Source organism: Marmota flaviventris, chromosome 15, assembly GCF_047511675.1.
Source record: "Marmota flaviventris isolate mMarFla1 chromosome 15, mMarFla1.hap1, whole genome shotgun sequence".
Classification (NCBI taxonomy): domain Eukaryota; kingdom Metazoa; phylum Chordata; class Mammalia; order Rodentia; family Sciuridae; genus Marmota; species Marmota flaviventris.
In genome coordinates this window covers 26,357,842-26,384,185 of record NC_092512.1, presented here as the reverse complement: position 1 = coordinate 26,384,185, position 26,344 = coordinate 26,357,842, and the positions used below count along the sequence as shown (strand labels likewise).

At 37.0% G+C, this 26,344-nt stretch overlaps 1 protein-coding gene across 3 annotated transcripts in view; it reads right to left on the bottom strand.

The window, feature by feature from the left end:
* The window catches only part of Csmd3 (CUB and Sushi multiple domains 3), a 1,133,871-nt gene that overhangs the window by 147,120 nt on the left and 960,407 nt on the right, over positions 1–26,344 (bottom strand). For 2 of the 3 annotated variants that reach the window (XM_027947308.2, XM_027947313.2), the window contains 3 exons: positions 21,781–21,894; positions 21,179–21,274; positions 19,432–19,635 (listed from right to left, as the gene is read on the bottom strand). In XM_027947308.2, coding sequence (XP_027803109.2) covers positions 19,432–19,635; positions 21,179–21,274; positions 21,781–21,894 — 414 coding nt within the window. The remainder of the gene's footprint in view (positions 1–19,431; positions 19,636–21,178; positions 21,275–21,780; positions 21,895–26,344) is intronic. The other variant, XM_027947317.2, reaches the window with a different exon arrangement.

The window sequence follows — 26,344 nt, the reverse complement described above, 5'->3', positions numbered from 1 at the left end:
TGACAATTTCCTTGCCAGCGTACCCCATGTTGCTGACATGTTGCAGCGACATTGAATGTAGGTGACCTTGCTCAAGGACCAAGGCAGATTAGGGTGTTCCCGGTTTTAAGATAATCCTGTTTAGGGCGTTCCCAGTTTAAGTTCCAGGTTTAAGGTTTAAGATTATTCCTGCTGGGAATAGGGCGTATCCTGCTGCCTGAGTTCCCCTTGAGTTCTCACGGGATTCAGACAGTATATTTTGGAGATAGAAGCCCAGTGGAGGTGGATTTGGGCAGAGAACGTGGATTTCCCCAGAACGTGATTGTAGACGGCTGGTGTGAGTTCGGGAATAAAGAGTTGCTGTTTGAATCTACAAGCTGTGTGGTGGCTCGTGATTGTGTGCCCAGCCAGACTGCGGCATTTGTGCCCAGCCAGACTGCGGCACCAGTGAATGTGCTAATCATGTTTTAGAGTTGTTTTATGATTTTCCCGCAATGTGTGATGATTTGCTAAGAGATGCTATGATGTATGTGAAGTCCCTGTCTTCCCCAAGTTGTGTATAAAACTGTTGCAAACCCTGGGCTCCGGGCCTCTCATCTTCACCAGTTGCTATGTGCGCGTAGGACCGGTCTAGCTCTTTGCTGCTTACATGGATCTTGGTCTCTGGTGGTCTTTTGGGGGTCCCGAATTCGAGCATAAGAGTTCAATGTTTAGTTATTCTTGGAAGGCAGCTATGCTCACCACTATACCACCAAAGCGGTTATTCTTATTGTTTTATTATTTTGTCTTTTTGTAGTTCATCATCTTCCTTTTAATTCTGTAAAAACTGAATCACTTTGTGATTTAGTCACAGATTATTTTAGCTTTCTAATCACCATGTCTCAGTGATCACATTTATTTCCATATCTTCTATATACTAAAACTGAAAAACCAGCCTCTACCTCAGAGCAAAGCCTGTCCAAGGAAGGGACATGACCTTTGTCCTTGGAAAAACCCACAGAGCACTCCTAGGCACATTCCCACCCTGCTAAGTTGTTTATCTACAGGAGAGATCTGCTGTGCCAGGTGTCCCTGACTCAGTCAGGCTAGGTGGGGATCCATAGGAGCCCCCTAGCAGCCACCAATCAGCATGAGACAGGGAAATATCTGGGATGCCAGATAACCCTCCCAGCAGTTTATCGTGGTTGATAACAAGTTGGGAAACCATGTAGTTCAGCATGTACACCCCTCTTGGCTTAAACCAATAAGTTCAAATGAATACCCCTTTTGTACTGACCAATCACCCCTACCCAACTTGTTCCTGCCAGTGAATGTGCTAATCATATTTTAGAGTTGTTATTTGATTTTCCCGCGGTGTGTGATGATTTGCTATGATGTATGTGAAGTCCCTGCCCTCTCCAAAGAATGTATAAAACTGCTGCAAACCCTGGGCTCGGGGCCTCTCAGAGTCACCAGTTGCTGTGTGTGCGTGCTAGCTCGCAATAAACACCTCTTTGCTGCTTGCATCGATCTTGGGTCTCTGGTGGTCTTTGGGGGTCCCGAATTCAAGCATAACAAAACTAACTATCTTCAGTCATGACTTCTGCTCTGAGATGTATAAATCTAATAAATATCTCAAAGTTCATATGTCCAAAACAATGTTTGAAATTCTTCCCCACCCACACAGTCCTCCATCTATGTAAATGTACCACCATTCGCTCTGCTTTTAGGCCACAAATCTAAGATTCATCTTGGTTTCTTTTGACTTTGGGTTCATACTCCTGTCTACAATCAATTTATCAGTAAACCCTGTCAGTTATTCCTTAAATATATATATCCCAAATCTCACCAGTTCTTATCATCTTGACCATGATTTTCCTATTTAAATCACCATTACCTTTCCCCTACACTACTACAGTAGGCTCCTAATTGGTCTTCCTGAATTTATTTCATCCCTTCTTATACCGAAACTAAGATCATATCACCCTCCCATTGAATGAATTCCTACACTACTAAATTCAAACTCATCATGGCTCTGGAGAGTAAGTTCTGTCCTGCTCTGAATTACTCCATAATGAATACATCAGCTTTCAGGCCATGCCTGACCCTAAGTTATACCATTTTGTAAAGCAATTGTTTTCTATAAGTACTGGATTTTGAATATAAGTACTGAGTTAGAATGATTCTACACCTTGTTTGTACAAGTAAACAACCACCATCTGCCTAACACAACCATAAGGCATAAAGTGGTGAATTAATTGTGCTAAAAAGTTAATTGTGCTAATAAAAATGACCACCTGGGAACTTACTGACTTCAGAGGTTCCTGGACACCTGATTGTATCAAACTCATGAGAAAACCAGGCCCTTGAGCTTATCAAACACAACAGACCACTGAATGAAGCAACCCCCTCACCTGAGATACGTAAAAAGGGGAGCACCCCAAGACTGGTTGCAGTGGCACACACTAACTCATTATCAGACCATCCGGTGAATACATCACAAGACAATGAACTCTGAACCTCTGACATTCTGCCTCAATGTTAGCTCAGCTCAATCTCCCTGTTTGATGTGGCCAACCTTTAAACTTCTTGCCTTCTGGACCCAGGTCTAGCATAAGTTCTGCTCTCTGACAACTCTGTGCCCTTCACAAAATTTTTGGGCTAGTTCATTATCTTATCCTGCATTTGTACCTGCTCTCTGCCTTTGGTGTCATTTCAGCCTTCTAGATCCCTGTGGCCACCTCAAACATTTTAGTCTTTCTGTAACCTATATAAATCATTGCATGTGATTTGATGTGTTATATATATTAATAACTAAGACTGGAAAAAAAAGAACCTGTTACTGCCCAGTTCATGATTACCAGGAGGCCCACAAGTACTCTGAGACTAGTAACTGATGAAAGTAGTGTACCTTGTGAATTTATTGCTATTCAATAGATTCTGACATTGTGGAAAGGTACAGATGTGTTTAGTCTATGTTAATGGCATAGTTCGCTCAGGACAATGCCTTCAAGGCTCCATATGACTTGGTGTCTGCTCTGCCTATTGAACTTATCTCCTATCACTCTTCCATCTTCATTCCCTGTGTCCCAGACACCTGTGATAACTGCTGTGATGTAAACATGTCAAGTTATCCCCCCTCAGAGACCACACATCACCATCAAGACTTTTATACCCTCTTCCTTTTATTAATTTAATTCTGGTATAAAATAGCAGCATACCCTGATTGTCTTCTAAACCTTACATTATCTAAAGGGCTCTATAGCACTTACCACTACTTGAAAAAAGAGAGTTATGTTTGTTGATGCGTTCAGTTTCCCTCTAAAATGTAGACTTCACAAGAACAAGGATATTACAGGCCTATTCAAAACAATGTCATCAGTGCCTAGAAGAGAGTCTGGTACTTAGTAAGCACTCAATAAATACTTGATAGAACTGAGCATCTATCTGCATTTATCTTGGGTTTAAAGATTACCTCATTAACATTCCTGCAACATTACTTTCTCCCAGTATTTTCTAAAGAAGCCACATTTGTCAAATTCTACTTTAGTAATTTTTATTTTCAATCAAAAACATCAAAGAACTATAAAAACATTTCCAAATACACATTAAAACATACAGAGTCTTTTATGAGTTTCACTTTCCATATATATTACTTAACCTAACATTCACATACTATTTTCAAAAGATACATGGATAAATGTCCCCTTCTGATCAGTATTATAGAATATAACATATGGATCAGGAGAACAGGTTTAGAATCAAGTAACCTAGGTTCAAATCCTAATTCCACTTTGTCTCTAAACCAGAAAGATTTTACTATTTGTAAAAGAAAAATAAATTGTCCACATGGTGGAGTGGAAATTTCAATTATATATTGAAGTGTACAATATACAATTGTATAATATAAAATATACAATTTTTAATAGTAGCTTTGTGTAAATGCTAATAATTGTTATTTATTACTATATTTAAAAGCTTTTTTCTTGGATGAATGGATGGATGGACAAATGAGTCAAGGAAAGATCCTGTATATATTTCTTCATCAATTTCCTTCCCTCTCTGAGAGGAAATAGACAGATGTTGCCATGGAGACACTCCAGTAAAGTAATACTTTCTGAATCTCAGAAGGACTTGAAAAACAGAACCAGGTAAGGGTGATGGGATAAACAGCTAATTAAAGAGGTTTTGCCTAAGGAGTGTAGGTGGAGGCTTCAGGGTTTTTCAAAGGAGACCTCCCACTAACAGAAGCACTTATGCTTGAGGTCTTACATTGTCAAAGCTATTAGTGGCTGCAGGGGGATATTTGAATCTCAGTGTCTCAAAGGCAGGACAGCCTGGGGAGGAGGGTTATGGGACTGAAAATTTAAGAAATCTGGAGTGTAAAAGGTCAAATTTGAAAATAAAGTTTGGTCTTAAGCACATTTTATTTTTCAGTTTTATATTTGTTCCAAGTCTAATTTTTTAATCAAAATATTGTATTTTTGAAAATAATTTACCTAAAAATACCTTGGTACCTCAGCTTTGTACAAGATTATTAGGTATTGTTTATATACTAGCTGTTTAAATTTTGGGATCTCCTAATTTAGTATTTGATCATTTTAACTCTTTAATGACCGTGTCTAATGGAGTTGATTTCCAGTCACCTTTTTTTTTTTTTCAGTATGTCAGTGTGTACAAAATTACTGAACATTTTACTATGATATATAAAAAAAAGAAAGTCTTCATAGTAGTCATAAGAACTGTGAAATTGGAGCAATACAACTGAGATGGAAATAATGAGGAATGTAGAAAGCTGTATTCTTCTGGTTTTAATTAGATGCTCACTTGACTTAAGCTATTAACTGAGCCTTTGCTGAACTGTGAAGGCAGAGTAAACAATCATTGTTATAAATCCTGTAAATAGATTGTCAGATTATATCTGAACTGTTACATGTAAACAGAGCATTTGTTCTCTTTCTGAATAGAATTCCACTACAGAAGTAAATATATTTCTTGTGTTTTAGCTACATAATTTTCTTACTGATATCAGAAGACTTTGAAAGTTCAGATTTGTAAAAATCAAAGTAAGCAAAGTGAGCAAGGGCATCACCATGTGGTAGAACACTGAAATTAAAATACGAGGACTTTTGATTGGGGGAGTCTTGTCTAAGTTGAAACTACTACAAGTAGTCAGGAAATCATCACAGCTATTTGCTAAACTCCACTCTTTGAACAAATGTTTACTGAACATCTATTATATATCAGGTCCACTTTTGGTTGAGCATAAAAACAAAATAAGTGGCAGGGAAATGGTGGGAAAATTAAAAGGGATTATGAAAAAAACCCACAAAATGTAGTGTATGATTACTGTAGAGGAAAAACGGTAATACTAGGCAGACTACATGAAGGTTGGTTGAAAGAAAATTATTTTATAGAAAAATAAAGAAAAATATTTTATAGGATGGAAAAGAAAGATATTAAGGGATAGACTTGAATAAGGAGATGCCGTGAGACAAAAAAGACATCTAAGGGATGCAGGTTCCTCTCAAAAGGAATACAAAGTTCAAAGGCCTTCAATCAAATAATATTTTATGGAAATAATAGATGTTCAAACTTAACTCAAATTAGACAGAATGCTTTGATATCAACCCCAAAACAGCTCTGTATTTGACGTTCATGTGAATCTTTAAGATACCAAGATTTTTCTTTTTAAAAATATTTTAAGATATATCATCTTATTCAGTATATTTTCAAGCTAAATATTTATAGTTACTAAATTTAAAATAAAGATTAGTAGTTGGATCATTTGGTAAAAACTAAACTGTTTTCTGAGTGTCATTCAATATCATCTTTTTTCCATTTATTGTTTCATAGACTCCATATACCTTTCTGATATTTGGTCAATGTTCTACATTTACACCTTTTTCACAAAGAAGGATATTATAACTATGGTATAAGATAATGTCTTTTTCATGTGATCTTGGCAGCAAATATAAGTCATCTTATGCAATTATCTATCTCTGGATATGTACTTTAAAATTGTCTTTGTTCATTCCGTCTGCTATAATAAAATACTATAGTATAGATTGGGTGCCTTATGAACAATATACATTCATTCTCACAATTCTGAAGACTAGGAGGTTCACTGACAGAATCCATGTCTACTGAGGAGCCACTTATTGCTTCATAGAGCTCTCTGGGATCAGTTTTATAGGGGTACTAGTCCCATTCACAAGGGCTCAGACCTCATAATTACCTGCAGAAGCCGCCCCCCCCCCCAATAAAATCCCCTTAAGGGTTGGGAGTTTGATATATGAATTTGCGCGTGGGGGGGGGGGACACAAGTATTCAGATCATAGCATTCTGCCATTACCCCCCAAATTCATGTCTTTCCCATAAGCAAAATATATTCATTCCATCTCAAAAGCCTTCAAAGTGTTAATTTTTGAACCCCAAAGTCTAAAGTTCATAGTCTCATCTAAATATATAAGTCAGATGGATGACTCTCAAAGTGTATTTTATCCTGACATAAACTTTCCTTCAGTTTTAAGCCTATAAAATCAAACAAGTAATATATTTCTAATATACAACCATGCCACATGCCATATGTGCAAAACAGACATTCTACGAAACAGAAAAGAAAGAGTCATAGAACTTGAACAAGTTAAAGAACTCAAAGGTTGATGCTGTGTCCTCCAGTCTATCCCACTAGGACTGTGGTAGTGGCTTCTGGAACCACAGGTCTGCCTTCTGGACACAGGGAGGCGGAAATCCTACTTTGGACACAGTCCAACTTTGGACACAGTCCAACTTTGGACCACAACTTTGCTGGGCAGGTGCTGTGTAGTGTGGATTGGCTCCCATGGCTTTGCTAGGCATAACAATGTCTCAGTTCTCACATGTTGAAGTTGTACACCTAAGGTTCTTCCTGGCTGAAATTGCACACCAGTGGGATCTACTAGCCTGGTGTCTTACTCTACCCATCCACTGGGCCTTAGTTGAGGTTCTCTGCAGTGGCATTACCCTATGGACAGGTCTGTGCCTCTCTAGAGATTGTTGTCCAGGGTACCTTTCATATATACATGGTGGTAACCATGCTCTTATAGCTATGTTGGTAATAGCACACACTCTATCAGACCTGAGTGACTAAAGAGATCTATGACTGAGTACAAAGAGCAGAGTATGGGATTGTGAACCTATGTGAGGCAGTGGAGGACCCTCCTTTGAGGGCTGCCCCCCAAGACCTTGCACTCTGGAAGGGTGAAGATCTCTGAAATGTATGCAGGGTCATGCTTCTATTGTCTTGGACAATAGGTTCTAGCTTGTATTCAGAGAGATGTATAATCTGCCCAGTGAATGGGCAGAATGAATAGCTACTTGCCATGAATATCTACTAGCTTCTATTGAGATGGACACTCCTTATCTACACTGCTTGGCCTTGCCCTTGAAGTTGTCTCTTGAACATTCTTTCCCTTTTCTAATTCAGATAGGCTGAGGATTTTTAAAATTTTTTTCATTCATGGTTTACAATTTAAATAATTTCTATCTTCTCAAATTTGAATGCTGGTAATCAAAAGCAGTCAAGCTGTGCCTCCAACATTGTTTAGATATTTCCACAGGCAAATATCCAATTTCATTGCTCATGAGTTCCCCCTTCTACAAAGCACTAGAACATGAGTACAATTCACTAGTATTCTTTTGCAGTTTATAACAAGAATAGGCTTTCCTCAATTGTCTAAAATTGTGTCCCTTATTTTCATCTGAGATACAAAAACAGGTTTTACTGTCTGTATTTCCACAAACATTTTTTTTTTGTCATCATTTTATTATTCTCTAATTGAAGCTTTAAGAAAGCTTTGCCAGAATCACCCTTTCTTGTGCTTTCAGGGCAATGCAGGCTTATTCTAGCACACATCTGAAAACTCTTCAGGCCAGTTGCAAAGCCACTTTTACTTTTTCAAGTATGTCATGGCAGCATCCCACTACTAGCATCAGTTTCTTTGCCTTAGTGCATTCAGGCTGTTATGAGACTGAGTGACTCATAACAAAACAGAAATTTATTTCTCCTAGTACTAGAGGCTGTGAAGCATAAAATCAAGGCACTGGCAGATTTGACATCTACTGAGGGCCTATCTCCTGGTTTGTAGATGGCCATTTTCTTTCTGTGTCCTCAAAAGGTGGAAGGGAAAAGATACCTCTGTAGGATCTCTTTATAAGGCCCTTGTCCTATTCATGAGGGTTCATGATCCAGTCATGTCCCCAAATCCTCACTTCCTAAGGCTATCACCTTGACATTTAAAATTTCAATATATAAATTTTGGAGGAACAGAAATATTTAGAACATAACATCAGCCAATGCAAAATAAAATGTAGTCCATTGTACGTTTAAAGACCCTTCAGGAATGAAATGACAGGTTTCTCAAAAAGTCCAGGGAATTACAAACAGCTAGACTGCTGACAGATTTTATGGGTTCCTAAACACCTCATCTTTTGCTCCCAAGGTGGGAAGTGAGTTCAGCCTACATCTAGACTGTGGAAAGTAACTAGCATTCACTTTTGAAGCTAAGTGTCAGCCACAGAGTAGGTAATATTTCAAGTCTTTCACAGGCTTATTTTCCATCAGGCTCTACTGTACTTGCTGAGGTACTTTTCTAGTTGAATTTACATAATACTCCTTTTTGTTACATGGATTATTATTTCTAATGACAAAAAAATTGAAATTAGCCAATTAAAACATTTTCCAAATGAAAAGGGTTTGTAATAATCATGTAGAATAGGAGAAATTTTGAACTTTTTCAAGAATAGTTTATAATTTAAAATTTATGGTTTCCCATTTCATAAATATTTTCCTTTTTCTTTCCTCTAGTTCAGATTTTCTTGAATTTTACTTTTCCCCCCTTTCCACCTTGTCAGCTAATTTTTCCTTCCTCTATTTTTCATCTTTCTAACTCATACTTCATACTTTCTTTTTTTTTATTTTATTTTATTTTTTAAATTTTTTATTGTTGGTTGTTCAAAACATTACAAATTTCTTGACATATCATATTCCACACTTTGATTCAAGTGGGTTATGAACTCCCACCTTCACCCCATACACAGATTGCAGAATCACATCAGTTACACATTCATTGATTTACATATTGCCATACTAGTGTCTGTTGTGCTCCGCTGCCTTTCCCATCCTCCACCATCCCCCCTCCCCACCTCTCCCCTCCCCTCCCCTCCTCTCTCTCTATACCCTCCACTGTATAACCCTGAGGGTCTCCTTCCATTTCCATGCAATTTCCCTTCTCTCTCCCTTTCCCTCCCACCTCTCATCCCTGTTAAATGTTAATCTTCTTCTCCTGCTCTTCGTCCCTACTCTGTTCTTAGTTACTCTCCTTATATCAAAGAAGACATTTGGCATTTGTTTTTTAGGGATTGGCTAGCTTCACTTAGCATAATCTGCTCTAATGCCATCCATTTCCCTGCAAATTCTATGATTTTGTCATTTTTTAATGCAGAGTAATACTCCATTGTGTATAAATGCCACATTTTTTTTTATCCATTCGTCTATTGAAGGGCATCTAGGTTAGTTCCACAGACTTGCTATTGTGAAGTGTGCTGCTATGAACATCGATGTAGCAGTGTCCCTATAGCATGCTCTTTTTAGGTCATTAGGGAATAGACCAAGAAGGGGAATAGCTGGGTCAAATGGTGGCTCCATTCCCAGCTTTCCAAGAAATCTCCATACTGCTTTCCAAATTGGCTGCACCAATTTGCAGTCCCACCAGCAATGTACAAGTGTACCCTTTTCCCCACATCCTCGCCAGCACTTGTTGTTGTTTGACTTCTTAATGGCTGCCAATGTAACTGGAGTGAGATGGTATCTTAGGGTGGTTTTGATTTGCATTTCTCTGACAGCTAGAGATGGTGAGCATTTTTTCATGTACTTGTTGATTGACTGTATGTCCTCCTCTGAGAAGTGTCTGTTCAGGTCCTTGGCCCATTTGTTGATTGGGTTGTTTGTTCTCTTATTGTCTAATTTTTTGAGTTCTTTGTATACTCTGGATATTAGGGCTCTATCTGAAGTGTGAGGAGTAAAGATTTGTTCCCAGGGTGTAGGCTCCCTATTTACCTCTCTTATTGTTTCTTTTGCTGAGAAAAAACTTTTTAGTTTGAGTAAGTCCCATTTGTTGATACTAGTTATTAACTTTTGTGCTATGGGTGTCCTATTGAGGAATTTTGGAGCCCGACCCCACCGAATGTAGATCGTAGCCAACTTTTTCTTCTATCAGACGGCATGTGTCTGATTTGATATCAAGCTCCTTGATCCATTTTGAATTCACTTTTGTGCATGGCGAGAGAAAGGGATTCAGTTTCATTTTGTTGCATATGAATTTCCAGTTTTCCCAGCACCATTTGTTGAAGATGCTATCCTTCATCCATTGCATGCTTTTAGCCCCTTTATCAAATATAAGATAGTTGTAGTTTTGTGGATTGGTTTCTGTGTCCTCTATTCTGCACCATTGGTCCACCCGCCTGTTTTGGTACCAGTACCATGCTGTTTTTGTTACTATTGCTCTGCAGTATAGTTTGAAGTCTGGTATCGCTATACCGCCTGATTCACACTTCCTGCTTAGCATTGTTTTTGCTATTCTGGGTCTTTTATTTTTCCATATGAATTTCATGATTGCTTTCTCTATTTCTACAAGAAATGCCGTTGGGATTTTGACTGGCATTGCATTAAACCTATAGAGAACTTTTGGTAATATTGCCATTTTGATGATGTTAGTTCTGCCTATCCATGAACAGGGTATATTTTTCCATCTTCTAAGATCTTCTTCTATTTCACTCTTTAGGGTTCTGTAGTTTTCATTGTATAAGTCTTTCACCTCTTTTGTTAGGTTGATTCCCAAGTATTTTATTTTTTTTTTGAAGATATTGTGAATGGAGTGGTTGTCCTCATTTCCATTTCAGAGGATTTGTCGCTGATATACAGGAATGCCTTTGATTTATGCGTGTTGATTTTATATCCTGCCACTTTGCTGAATTCATTTATTAGCTCTAATAGTTTCTTTGTAGAGCCTTTTGGGTCTGCTAGGTATAGAATCATATCATCTGCAAATAGTGATAATTTAAGTTCTTCTTTTCCTATTTTTATGCCTTTAATTTCTTTCGTCTGTCTAATTGCTCTGGCCAGTGTTTTGAGAACTATGTTGAACAGAAGTGGAGAGAGAGGGCATCCCTGTCTTGTTCCAGATTTTAGAGGGAATGCCTTCAGTTTTTCTCCATTCAGAATGATGCTAGCCTGAGGCTTAGCATAGATTGCTTTTACAATATTGAGGTATGTTCCTGTTATCCCTAGTTTTTCTAGAGTTTTGAACATAAAGGGATGCTGTACTTTGTCGAATGCTTTTTCCACATCTATCGAGATGATCATATGGTTCTTATTTTTAAGTCTATTGATGTGGTGAATAACATTTATTGATTTCCGTATATTGAACCAGCCTTGCATCCCAGGGATGAATCCTACTTGATCATGGTGCACAATTTTTTTGATATGTTTTTGTATCCGAGTGGCCAGAATTTTATTGAGGATTTTTGCATCTAGGTTCATTAGAGATATTGGTCTGTAGTTTTCTTTCTTTGAAGTGTCTTTGTCTGGTTTAGGTATCAGGGTGATGTTGGCCTCATAGAATGAATTTGGAAGTTCTCCCTCTTTTTCTATTTCCTGAAGTAGCTTGAAAAGTATTGGTATTAGTTCTTCTTTAAAGGTTTTGTAAAATTCTGCTGTATACCCATCCGGTCCTGGGCTTTTCTTAGTTGGTAGTCTTTTGATGGTTTCTTCTATTTCCTCAATTGATATTGGTCGGTTTAGGTTGTCTATATCCTCCTGACTCAATCTGGGCAGATCATATGACTTAAGAAATTTATCGATGCCTTCACTATCTTCTAATTTATTGGAGTATAAGGATTCAAAATAGTTTTTAATTATCTTCTGTATTTCTGAAGTGTCTGTTGTGATATTGCCTTTTTCATCCCGTATGCTAGTAATTTGAGTTCTCTCTCTTCTTCTCTTCGCTAGCATGGCTAAGGGTCTGTCGATTTTGTTTATTTTTTTCAAAGAACCAACTTTTAGTTTTGTCAATTTTTCAATTGTTTCTTTTGTTTCAATTTCATTAATTTCAGCTCTGATTTTAATTATTTCTTGCCGTCTACTTCTTTTGCTGTTGTTTTGCTCTTCTTTTTCAAGGATTTTGAGATGAAGTATGAGATCATTTATTTGTTGTTTTTTTTCTTTTTTTAAGGAATGAACTCCAAGCAATGAATTTTCCTCTTAGAACTGCTTTCAATGTGTCCCATAGATTCCGATATGTTGTGTCTGTGTTTTCATTTATCTCTAAGAATTTTTTAATTTCCTCCTTGATGTCTTCTATAACCCATTGATCATTCAGTAACCTATTGTTCATTCTCCAAGTGATGTATGCTTTTTCCTTCCTTCTTTTATCGTTGATTTTCAGTTTCATTCCATTATGATCAGATAAGATGCATGGTATTATCTCTACTCCTTTATATTGTCTAAGAGTTTCCCTGTGACATAATATATGATCTATTTTTGAGAAGGATCCATGTGCTGCTGAGAAAAAAGTGTAACTGCTTGATGTTGGGTGGTATATTCTATATATGTCAATTAAGTCTAGGTTATTAATTGTGTTATTGAGTTCTATAGTTTCCTTATTCAACTTTTGTTTGGAAGATCTGTCCAGTGGCGAGAGAGGTGTGTTGAAGTCTCCCATGATTATTGTATGGTGGTCTATTAGACTCTTGAACTTGAGAAGAGTTTGTTTGATGAACATAGCTGCACCATTGTTTGGGGCATAAATATTTATGATTGTTATGTCTTGTTGGTGTATGGTTCCCTTAAGCAGTATGTAGTGTCCCCCTTTATCCCTTTTGATTAACTTTGGCTTGAAATCTATTTTATTTGATATGAGTATGGACACTCCTGCTTGTTTCCGAAGTCCATATGAGTGATATGATTTTTCCCAACCTTACACCTTCAGCCTATGTATGTCTTTTCCTATCAAATGCATCTCCTGTAGGCAGCATATTGTTGGGTCTTGTTTTGTGATCCATTCTACTAGCCTCTCTTAATTGGTGAGTTTAAGCCATTAACATTTAGGGTTATTATTGAGATATGGGTTGTTCTTCCAGCCATATTTGTTTATTTCTGTTACTAAACATGGTTTGTTTTCCTCTTTGATTATTTTCCCCCCCTTTACTGTCCTACCTCCCACTGTTGGTTTTCATTGTTATTTTCCATTTCCTCTTCCTGTAATGTTTTGCCGAGGATATTTTGAAGAGATGGTTTTCTAGCTGCGAATTCTTTAAACTTTTGTTTATCGTGGAAGGTTTTAATTTCATCTTCCATCCTGAAGCTTAATTTCGCTGGATACACAATTCTTGGTTGGAACCCATTTGCTTTCAGTGTTTGAAATATGTTATTCCAGGATCTTCTAGCTTTCAGAGTCTGTGTTGAAAGATCAGCTGTTATCCTGATTGGCTTACCCCTAAATGTAATCTGCTTCCTTTCTCTTGTAGCTATTAAGATTCTCTCCTTATTCTGTATGTTGGGCATCTTCATTATAATGTGTCTAGGTGTGGATCTCTTATGATTTTGCACATTCGGCGTCCTGTAGGCTTCTAGGATTTGGGATTCTGTCTCATTCTTCAAGTCTGGGAAGTTTTCTTGTATTATTTCATTGAATAGACTGCTCATTCCTTTGGTTTGGAGCTCTGTACCTTCCTGTATCCCAATGACTCTTAAGTTTGGTCTCTTAATGTTATCCCATATTTCTTGGATGTTCTGCTCATGGTTTCTTAACAGTCTTGCTGAGCAGTCTATGTTCTTTTCCAGTTGAAATACTTTGTCTTCATTGTCTGATGTTCTATCTTCTAAGTGTTCTACTCTGCTGGTAGTATTCTCCAATGAGTTTTTAAGTTGGTTTATTGCTTCCTGCATTTCTAGGATTTCTGTTTGTTTGTTTTTTATAACCTCTATCTCCCTGTATAGTTGATCCTTTGCTTCCTGGATTTGTTTGCGTAATTCATTGTCGAAGTGATCTTTCATTGTCTGATTTTGCTGTCTAATGTCTTCCTTGATACTCCAGATCATCTGAAGCATGTATATCCTGAATTCTTTATCTGACATTCCATCTGCTGCAGCTGTTACCTCTTCTAAAGTTGCGTTGACCTGCATTGCTTGTGGTCCTTTCTTTCCTTGTCTTTTCATACTGCTTGCATTTCTTTCCTGCAGGCACGGACGGCGGCTCTGCTCTCTCCTTATTCCAATTGGGGTGTCGTGACTACCAGCCGGCAGGTCACTGGGCCTGTTCTGGGAGCTGGCGGCGGCTCTGTTCTACCCCTATTCCAATTGGGGTGACGAGTGTACCACGCCGGCAGGCCACCGGGCCTGATCCGCCGGTCGGTTGCAGGTTTGCCTACCCTGCAGGCGCGGGCGGCGGCTCTACTCTGCCCCTACTCCAAATGGGGTGACGTGTCTGTCGTACCGGCAGGCCACTGGGCCTGTCCCGCTGGTCGGTCGCAGATCTGCCCACCTTTCGGGCACGGGTGGTGGCTCTGCTCTGCCCCTACTCCAATTGGGGTGTCGTGACTACCCCGCCGGCAGGTTGCTGGGCCTGTTCCTGGCACGGGCGGCGACTCTGTTCTGCCCCTACTCCAATTAGGGTGATGTGTGTACCACGCCGGCAGGCTCCTGGGCCTGATCCGCAGGTCTCTCGCAGGTCTGCCTACCTTGCAGGTGCGGGCGGCGGCTCTGCCCTGCCCCTCCTACCACGCCTGCGGACCGCTGGGCCTGATCTGCAGGTTGGTCACAGGTCTGCTCACCCTGCGGGCACGGGTGGCGGTTCTGCTCCGCCCCCACTCCAATTGGGGTCACGTGACCACCACACCGGCAGGGCCTGATCCGGGCATGGGCGAAGGATCTGCTCTGCCCCTACTCCAGTTGGGGTGACGTGTGTACCACGCTGGCAGGCCGCTGGGCCTGACCCACCAGTCTGTCACAGGTCTGCTCACCCTGCGGGCATGGGTAGCGGTTCTGCTCCGCCCCCTCTCCAATTGGGGTCCCGCGACCACCACGCCGGCGAGCCGCTGGGCCTGCTCCGGGCGCGGGCGGCGGCCCGGCTCCTCCCCTCTGGCTCGAGGACAAATCGAGAGAGACTCGGGTGTCTGTGCCTCACCCTCCCTACCAGGAGATCAACTGTTTCTGTCGCTGCTGGTATTGATGAAGTTCTCTCCTCCGCCGCTTTCTGATGACATCAGATCTCTGCCATGTTGGTATCCTATGTGAATGGCAGCATTTTGTTCCCCTTGCCGGGCAACCAAAGCAACGGGTGAGTCCTGACCGGCCCTCAGCAGGACCCGGACTGAGAAGCAGTTTCCACGGGCTCCTAGCCCTGGGCCAGGGCAGTTCCGGGAGCCGGAACTCGGCCGCTCCGTGCTCGGTGTATGCTCTGATAAGAGCAGGCTCTAAGAAGCACCCAGGCACTGAGCCCGAGCAATCTGTCTGCAAGCCGCAGGCGAATGGCAGCCTGAAATTACCTGTTCTATGGCTGAATGAGCTGCGGTCAGTCGAAAACAGGGATGGTGACGTCAGCTTTCCAACATGGTTGCCGCTGGCCTCCTCTGTGGTCTCACCAGTGTGGAGAACCGAGATGGACCGCTTCCTTCCCCCGTCTCGAACCCAGAATTCAGCCCTGAGTACCGTGCTTGCACGGCTGGCAGAAACTGCAGCGCTGTATCCCTGCGTCGCTATCTCCTCGTTTCCCAGCGCGCGCTGCAGACTCTAGCCGCGGGGCGATTTGCTGAATAAGCAGTGTTACCCTCCGTGCGACAAACCTCTCGCATTTGAGTCCCCGTAGCCGATCCTCGTGCGATGGAAATCCTTCCTCCAGGTTCCGGAGCACCCCACTATTGCTGGAAATTCCTAACAAGATATCCTTTAGCCGTCCTGACTTGTCATACTCCCACACAGTGAAGCAGCACACGGGGGCAATGCACTCCCCTCGCCGCCATCTTCCTCGGATTGCCCATACTTCATACTTTCATAGACATATTATCTTAGATAATGTGATGTTTGAGTTTTTTAGTGTCAGAAAAAAAGAAGAAACAGAGTACAAAGGTTGGTTAATATATGTTTTAAAAGCCAATTAAGCTTGTTTTGATTTAACTTTATTTTTATTTTATGTTAGGCAAACTTGCAAACACTAGAAACAAACAACATTATAAATATATGCTCATTGTTTTAATTATTCCTTCAAAATATTTATTATTGCATGTATAAAATCATGGAAAGAAATTTCACATTCCTTCTAAACAGTGTAGTCTTCAATAATTTCTGTTTGTAAAGAAAATTATTGTACTTCCCCAAAGTCTTTTTTAAAAATTTAAAGTACAAATATGCTGTTTTTAGGTCCGTTGGGTATAGTCCTAGAAGAGGAATAGCACAGCCACATCAATGTTTATAGTAGCACAATTCAAAATAGCTAAACTGTGAAGTCAAACTAGATGTCCTTCAGTGGATGAATGGATAAAAAAAAAATTGGCATTTATACACAATGGACTATTACTCAGCTCTAAAAAATAATAAGATCATGGCATTTGCAGGGAAATGGATGGCATTACAGAAAATTATGCTAAATAAAGTTAGCTAATCCCCCCAAAACAAATGCTGAATGTTTTCTGATATAAGGGGGGTGACTCAAAGTAGGGTAGGGAGGGAGAGCATGGGAGGAAAATTACCTCTAGGTAGGGAATAGGGGTGGGAGGGAAAGGAAGGGAGAAGAGATAGTGGAAAGAGACATTCATCATTATACAAAATACATATATGAAGATGTAAAGTTGGTGTCAACATACCTTATATACAAACAGAGATATAATACATTGTTGTAGAAAGGTGTATTAAGAATTGTAATACAAAAAAAAAAAAAAAAGAGAACTCATGTATAATGGCATAATTTGACATGAACATACTTTATATACAGAGTTACGTAAAATTGTGCTGTGAATGGATAATTATGAATGTAATGCAGTCCACTATTGTCATGTATGTAAGAAATAAAAAAAAAAATAAAAAAATTTAAGGTACAAATAAAAGTATTGAAGTCAAGGAATTAAAAATTACTAGAGTTGGAAAGAGTGACAAAGCTAATGCACACAAAAAATATTCTGTGAAGAGTAACTTTTACGTACAACAACTTTAAGGTTGTTAGGTAGCAATTATACATGAGAAACGGTTTAGGGATTTAAGAAAATACTTAGTTTGGGGCTGGTGTTGTGGCTCAGTTTTAAAAGCACTTGCCTGGCATGTGTAGGGGACTGGGTTCAATTCTCAGCACAACATATAAATTAGTGAATAAAATAAATTTCCATCAACAACTAAAAATGTATATTAAAAATAAATTCTTAGTCTGAGCCAATCAGTTAATCAACAGCCATGCTCAGTGATACAAGGTCTGGCAAGACAGCTAAATCAAAACTAATATGCCTAATTTCAGCTCTATGAACTATGCATTTTACAATAGGGGAAGATAGATAAACTAAGGGATTCAAAACCAAGGGGCAAGGTTAACCCTATTAAGTAAAACCCTGCAAAAACAATGCTAACTAGACAATGACCTAAGAAAAAAACAGTGCAACTATAAAACTCACAATTGTCACTGAATGGAGTCCTGGGAAAGACAGAAGACTAAGATCAGAGTCCATCAACCATAAATTCTGTAAAACAATTTCCAATTAGAACCTGTCAGCCAGGCCAGGATGACCCAGTGTTAACGTTAGGTTGTTAAAACAACATTATATCTTTGTAATGATAACTCTTTTCCTCAACCTCTTGAGTTTTGCTTAGATATCTGTGGCTCAAAGCTTGTGTGGTGGAGGTTAGAAATCTTTGCCTATGAAGGTTCTTTGAACACCAACTAGAAGAATCTATTGAATTTTTCCAATGATATTTAAAATACTGAATGGGGAAAAGTTACAGGCTTTCTCTAAGATATGGAAGAAAACAAACATGCCCACCTTCACTTTTATTCAAGACAGTACTAAAAGTTCTAACCAAAAATCAGGCAAGAGAAAGAAAAAAAGAGCTCTCAAATTGGAAAAGAGGTAGTCAAATTGTCACTGCATATAACATGATCTTATATTTAGAAAATCCCAAAGACCTTACAGAAAACCTGTTTGAACTAATAAACAAATCTGCAAAGTTGTAAGATACAAAGTCAACACACAAAGGTCAGTAGTGTTGCTCTATTCTAGAAGCAAAATCTAAAGCAATAAAGCAATCCCATTTACAATATCCATAAGAAAGAACCTGGGAATAAACTTAACCCAAGTAGAAGATTTTTAAAAGGAATACTATAGAACACTGATAAAAGAAATTGAAGATGATGATGCACCCACCAGGTTACCCTCCCCCCCCCACCAAAGAGACCCCCACCATAACTGTAAGTATACGCTTCTCTCCTAGTAAACAAAATCTTTACAAAGAGTGTAAGCAAGATTTCTGCAGAGAGCTCATAGTGGTTTGAAGCTTCCTTTTTGTTATAAAGGCTTGGTTAATTTTTCGTGTAAAAGTTGAGTCTTCGTATCAAGCTTGTTGCTATGCACAATTATTATTTCTGTTTTCCTTGGTAAAAACTTGTGAAATCTTTGTCTGGCTGAAAATATGGGACAAAGAGTAACTGTCATGTAACCACCCCACTGAGTATAAATCTAAAAAAATTTCCAGACGTAGGGGTTCTGAGATTTATATGCATTAGCACCTGTGGACCACTGCAGCTTAAATAAACCTGCTTCCTGAAAATTTCTCAGGTGTCCAGCCTCATCCTACATCAATGACACAGAAAAATGAAAAGATTTGCTATGTACAGAGATTAAAAGAATGAATTCTATTAAAATATTCATACTACACAAATCAATATGTAGATTGATTTTAATCTTCTTTTAGGATTGTTTCCCCAAATTTGTGTGAAAACAAAAATATACAAATAACCTAAGCATCTTGAGCAAAAAGAACAAAGACAGATGGGATTACATTAAACTAAAAAGTGTCTGCTCAGGAAATAATCATCATATGAATAAAAGAAAATATTTGTAAATTTTACATAGGATAAGGGGTTAGTATTCAGAATATACAAAAAACTCACAAAACTGAATAGCAAAAATCAAAAAATAAAATAATTCAATAAAAAATGGGTACTATATCTAAATCGGCATTTCTTAAAAGAAGATATACAAATGGCCAAGAGGTGTATAAAAAAAGTTCAGTATTACTAATAATCAGAAAAATATGAAACTTGTATACTTCAAAACATCATGTTGTACATAATAAATGCATGTAATTTTATCTGCCAATGTAAGAAATAATTGAAAAACTTGGTAAAACATTATTTACAATCATAGAACAATATTAATATAAATTAATACACTCACCAATACAGGTAGGTAAAGAATCATTCCACTGGGCCAAAGAATTGGGCACTGTATCACACCTAATTGCTATGGATCCATGGAGAATATATCCTGGATTACATTCAAAAAGAACCAAGGAACCCACTGCAAATTCATTGCCAATTCTTCTTCCGAATCTTGGTTCAGGAACAGAACTGCATTGTGTAGAACTTGTTCTAGGAACAGCTGTGTAGAGATAATTGTTGGTTTTAATTTCACATGCATTAGACAAATTTCAAAATGTTACTATTTAAACAGTTCAAAAGAAATCCATTTTTGTCAGAACTCGAATTAACAACTTGAATATATTTCTAAGTTTTAAATTTCACACAAAATACAATACAATTTAAAATGAATATTGTCATTGTCATCAAGATTTTTGTTCTAAAAGTTTTTCTTTTGATACTTTAAACAACATCAATTATTTTTTTTATTTTTTTAGCAAATTCTTATTAATACAATAAAGCAATTTTAGGTATTGAAATTTATGTCATCAAAATTGAGTTTTTTTTTAACTTGGGATATCAAATTCAAAAAGTATGTGTCAGTTTACATGAAGTAGTTTTTTAGTACAATTTTTTCAGCATATTTTCTGTAAGAACATAAATTTCTAGATGCATTTTATTTATTATAGCATGTTTACAAACTTTGTTTTCAAAACTTGTTTGTTACTGATGAAGACAATAATTACATTCAATATATAAGTCAGACAGATTAACAACAATAGAAGGTTTTATGTCAATAATCATAAATATCAAATTTGAAATTGGTTTTAGACTTTATATCTTTCATTTGTGCCTTTTTAAAAAATCAGTAAAAAAGAATGATAACAGGATGTTTTTTCTTTTTAAAACACATACAAATGTGATTAAAGAGATTGACAACAGTCCAAAGAAATGATACAATGAATTTCAAGTAGATCAATTTCTCTTATGTAACTTGAGTAATGATAACTAAATTTTTATAGTGCCTTGTTAAATTCATAATACTACAAGTTGTTTACATGGGGAACTATGATTAAAAATAAAACAATAGTATAGCCTATTGATAAGGTGGATAGGAGTTTAATAAGAACAACAAATAATAAATGTTTATAAATTTATCAGGAATAAAGTTCAAGGTACATTTGAGAATAACTCCTACATGATCATACATAATTCAAACAAAATATTTCAAATGATAGCCTTTAATTTAGTTTAATGATAACATGGAAGATTGTTTACATAAGGCAAGAAAAAGCTGTCTAAATGAAATTCTAATTGTGCAAAATCTTTATAAATCATAAGGAAAGTTTCAATTCTCTTGAGAGAATGAGAAAGTATAATTTTAGAATAGAGTCATGATTTTCTTAGCATGTCTAAATATATCAGGACAAAAATTTGTACAATTTAAATTTAATGTGCTAGACTACAAGGAAAATAGAAAATATAGAGAGTGAACAATTAACAGAAAAACAGTGATGTTTGGAAAACAGTATTCTGGGAGGGAAGGAAAATCAGACATTTAAATGGAGAATGATAATGGAAGCAATATTTCTTTTTTACTTTGGTAGAAGTGACAATGGCCTTGTAGTGTAGTGGGGAATATGGGAAACAGGGTAAAACTACTTAAAAAAAAAAGCTTTTATCTCTCCTATATGGTTATGAGTATCACATCATTCAATAGCTTGGAACACAGCATGGAAATTGATATCATTCCTTAGTGTGTTTCTAGACTACAGGGCACTTACCTTGATAAACAAAGTGAAATCCCTTAGCTGTTATTGGTCCAACTGAAGTAAATCGAATTGTGATCTGATTACCTGAACTCAGTGGAAGTGATTCTCCTACTCAACAAAACAAACACTAAGATATCATAAATAATTTCATTCAGTAAACCTAACAAATTATATTATTTTACACTGTCACTTGAAAATTTCAACCTATGTTCTATTAAATTGCTTTAAACTATCCTACCACTAACAATATATTTTCTTTGGGTAAAGCTTAAGTTGCTATCTTTTTATCAGAAGGCTTTAATTACATTTTGATACAGACTAACTCATTCTTCAAAGAATGTTTAAATATTTTATATTACATTAAGCACCACATATTGTGATTAAATATATTTACTTGATTACAATCTCAGAAAATAGTTGATTATATTTTTCTCAAGCTTCTGTATTACTGTCAAGTTGTGTTTCTATTCTTAAAATATATATAAATATATGATTCTATTTTCAGTTTACTTCATTTGTAATATGGATGATATAAATCTCAGCTTTCTCTATAATAGTAATCAAAGTCAGTCTTTAATCAATAGCTGATGCATGGCAGTTCTATTAAAGGATACCTGAATGGGATCCTGAGAGGGAAGATAACAGAGAAGATTGCTGAGTTGGCCCATCAAACACCTCAACAACATCGTGGAGTGATGTCTGGAAAAATACAAACTGGCCAAACACCACTGATCAACAGGAACCAGGAGAAGCAAACAAATCACCAACCATCCAAAAATGAAAACAAAAAACAAAAAACAAAACAAAAAAAAAATAGAAAGAGGAGGAGAGAGAGAACAAAGTATTACAATATAATAGTCATCTTTCTTTTTCTTTTTTCTTTTTTTTTTAACCTTTAAGAGTGGATAAGTGCCAATTGGTTGATATTCCCAACACAAGTATTTCAGGTCAAAAAGATAATGACCAGGGCCTAAAATCAATAAAATTTTAAGAAGACTATTTTTTAAATATAAAATAGGCACAGCATTTAATTTAGATCAGAAATCATAAGGTTGGTGATTAGTACTTAAAATAACTATTTTTTGATTTTTTTTCCCAATGGTAGTTTGATTCTTTTCACTTTGTGACTCTCTTCTCTTTTTCTAATTTTTTTTTCTCCTCCTTTAGATGAGATAACTGTCATTCAGGGTTTTTTTTTTTTCCTCTCTTAAAATGTCCAAATAGTTTTTCTGAAAATAGATCAACATGATACTTGTCAGAGATAGTGTTTAATTTACATTCTACACTAAAAATGATTTCTTAGCTTGTATTATTAATCTCTGCCAAAATAAAGAACTATTATTTATCATCCTTAGCAACTGAAATTATAAAAATTTCATAAAATGATTAATTTTGCTTGGTAAGCACAGTACTGAAATATGTACCAAAAGAGCTCTGTGAGAGACTCATTTACTTCACGTTGTACTTGTCTTTCATTACAAATTAAATTTACATGCAAAATCTATCCCAACTATATCTTCAAAGAAAGAACCCTTTCCAGAGTCAAAATCAATTTGTGTTTGGTGCCCCCAAATTTTTTCAATGGGTTTCAATCATTATTTTTAAAACTTCACTGGATAGAAAAACTGTGAGAGGTTTAAAAGAGTATGAATATATATATTTTTAAAATTTAATAAGATAAAAGCCAAGATAACTTTAATAAAGAAAAATCACATTATTTTAATTAAATTAAACATTTATATTTTATATGTCAAGTCAAGGTAATGGACATCCTTTCCTGGCCCCTTCAAAAACAATCTAGTTCACTTGAAAGACGTGCTGAGTTTTACACATGAATACAGGTTATACATAATACTGTAAACAAAGATGCAGTATTATTTTTTTTATCTTTTAATATCTTTCTTTTTGCTTGCAAAAATAAGCTGGTGATCTCAGTCCAGTTCTTTGTGGAGTAAAAAACAAAAATCAACATAGTAACAGTTGTAGGGTCATTGCTTTGAACCAATTTCAGAACACTGAAGTGCTTAATTTGTAAGTACTCCTCCTTAAAATATTTCCTAGAAGTCATGAAAATTTATGTTTCCACTAAACCAGATACATGCAGTGAATTGCTTTAATGATCATATAAAATATTTTGAGCTCAGACCTTTTAAAAGATCCTGAATTTAGTCCCTTAAATCCCAAACTATTATCATCTCATTTAACAATTGCATTATAATTCTGAATCAAATCCTCCCTTCTTAGTCAGAAATTTAAAACATTATGTGGTATCCTTTAGTTTTGCTTCCCCATTCTGTTTGCTAATTAGTCCATTTTCTTATGTGTAGACAGCAGGTCTTTAGTTTCTAAAATGTTCTGAATGTCCTTTGCCTGGTTGAAATTGATAGAAAACTAGGAGAGACTTTAAAGAGGACCAAAGAATTACTGCTGTTTTGTTGTCTTTGCTTTTGTTTTTGAGATGGAGTTTCCCTATTTTGCCCAGGCTGGTCCTGAGATCCTGGGCTCAAGTGATACTCCTGCTTCAGTCTCCCAATAGCTGTGACTACAGGCCTGTGCCACCATGTCAAGCTCTATTGGCAAATTTTTGTTAAGCAAGTTGTTGTCTAGCATACGTGGGTCACCTGTATTCATGGGGACTATGGCATATGGAATGGATTTCTAAACAATCAATTTTTCACCTATTTGTAAATTCATTTTATCTATTTAATCTACCTACCTACCTATCTATCTAATCTAGCCACCTATTTCTGTATTAGTCATCTATCATTCAGTTGAATTCTCTTTTGGTCAGGTCTTTAAATTACAGCAGCAAAAAAAGGTGACTAAAACAACAAGGATCCAAATTAAATACTGTTGTTTAAAACGTGACCAATACAGATAGGGTCCCTGCTCTTAGACCCCATTCATTATATTGGCCTTTGTTAAAATGGTGGCTTATCCAGTATGGAGATTCCTTAGAAATGTTGGATTGGAACCATCATTTTACCCAGCTATCCCACTCCTCACTCTATACCCAAAGGACTAAAAATCAGCCTACTACAGTAACTCATCCACATCAATGTTTATAGCAGCTCAATCCATAATAGCTTACTATGGAACCAACCTAGATGCCCTTCAATAGATGAGTAGATAAAGAAACTGTGGTATATATACACAATGGAATATTACTCAGCATTAAAGGAGAATAAAATGATGCAAATGGATGGAGTTGGAGAATATCATGCTAAGCAAAGTAAACCAATCCCCCAAACCCAAAGGCCCTATGTTCTCTCTGATAAGTGGATGCTGATCCATAATGAGGTGGGGGTGGCATGGAAAGAATGAGGAAATTAGGTTGGGCAAAGGGGAGGGGACTTGGGGCAGGAAAGATGGTGGAATGAGATGAACATCATTACCCTAAGTACATGCATGAAGACACAAATGGTGCGACTCTACATAGTGTACAACTGGAAAAACTGGCTACAATGAATCAAAATGCATTCAGCTATCATATATACCTAATTAGAATAAATAAATTAATTAAAAAATATATGACAGCTTATCTTTATTTTACCTATGAAAAAGATGCCAGATTTTATTCTACCTATGGAATGTCATATTAGCCAATCAAATGAATTATAAAACAACAACAGGCATTTGGGGTACATCTTCCCATGCAGGTTATTGCTATATTCATCACATATTCAAATTCATTCTTCAATACAAGTTCTCTACCTAATTCTAAGAAACAGAGTTAGGGGAGAAATATATTGTTTAGATTTTTAAGAATTACTTTTAAGTCTGCTTAAATCACATAGAGAAAATCTCTAATTTTGTTCATATTCATAAAATGTTCATCACAACTTAAAAATTTTGTTCTAGTGCATTTGTTTCTCCAAGAGCAAGCAAACACAGAATGAGACAAGGCAATATGTCTATCTGTTCTTATTTTTATAAAAAGCAAGATTTATTGCTTGCTTTTTATAAAAGGTACCATATACTGAGAAGGTTTGCATGACACAAGTTTTATTTTATTTAAGTTAGAATAAGCAATTGTTTCCTATACCAAATTATATTTAATCCTTTTTCCTTAGAGCACATTCCTTTAAATCCTGATTATTTGATCATTCTGTTTAATTAAGGCATTCTAAGTGTAAATCAATAAATGCTGACACAGTGCTTGGGAAGACATGAAGAAACTTCTGAGCACTAGCTGTTGGAATGCTCACTATAGAACAACAGTCACACTAAGAGCATCTTTGTTGTCAAACAGTATGGTGGCTGCCTGTGAGAAAGATTCTTACAGGGTTAGCAGGGGCAGCAAATACACCAGGAAATAAGGGCCAAAGAAAACAAAAATCAAATCAAACAATTTGTCACTTAATCTAAGAAACAAAGACCCATACTTGTTTGACTTTACCAGGTATTCATCTTGTGTCTTTCAGATTGATGTGGGGATGAGATTGTTTTCTGAGGTGTTTTTTTTTTTGTTGTTGTTGTTGTTGTTTTTTTTTTTCTTTTCATTTTTGGGACCTGGGATTGAACCCAGGGGGCTTAACCACTGGGTCACTTCCCCAGTCCCCATTTTTGGGGGGTACTGGGTATTAAACTACATTCCCAGCCCTTTTCATTTTTATCTTGAGACAGGGTCTTGCTAAACCGCTTAGGGCTGGCCTTGAATTTGTGATCTCCTGTCTCAGCCTCCTAAACTGCTGGGATTACAGATGTGTGCAACCGCATCTGGCTGTTTCTGAGTTATAAGGGGCAAGTACATGCACAATAAGATGCTAAAATAACTTATTTTTAATCTTTACTCATTCACATAATACAAAACACACTCTGAGGAGGATATCTAAGATGAAAATGAGACATACTTCAAGTGGAGACCCATGATGAGGAGAACACAGATGTAGGTGAAGCTCTCCTTCTGTATGAAGTGATGTTGAGAGATCAGGTCCCTGCCTACCTTAGAATCACAAAAATGCTTTTTCACTACTTGCTTCCTAATTGAGTTAGCTTAGGGTTTCTGTCCCCCACGTACTGTCTCCCTTGTTCTAGATCATAAGAATAAATAAAGAGCCTTGTTTCTGTATTACTGTGCCTCAGCCTGATTCTTCTGATAGAGAGTTTAAGAACCCACAGAAATGGTAGCACCTGTGGTATAACATAATGCAGTAAAGTTGATTAAAGCCCATGGGG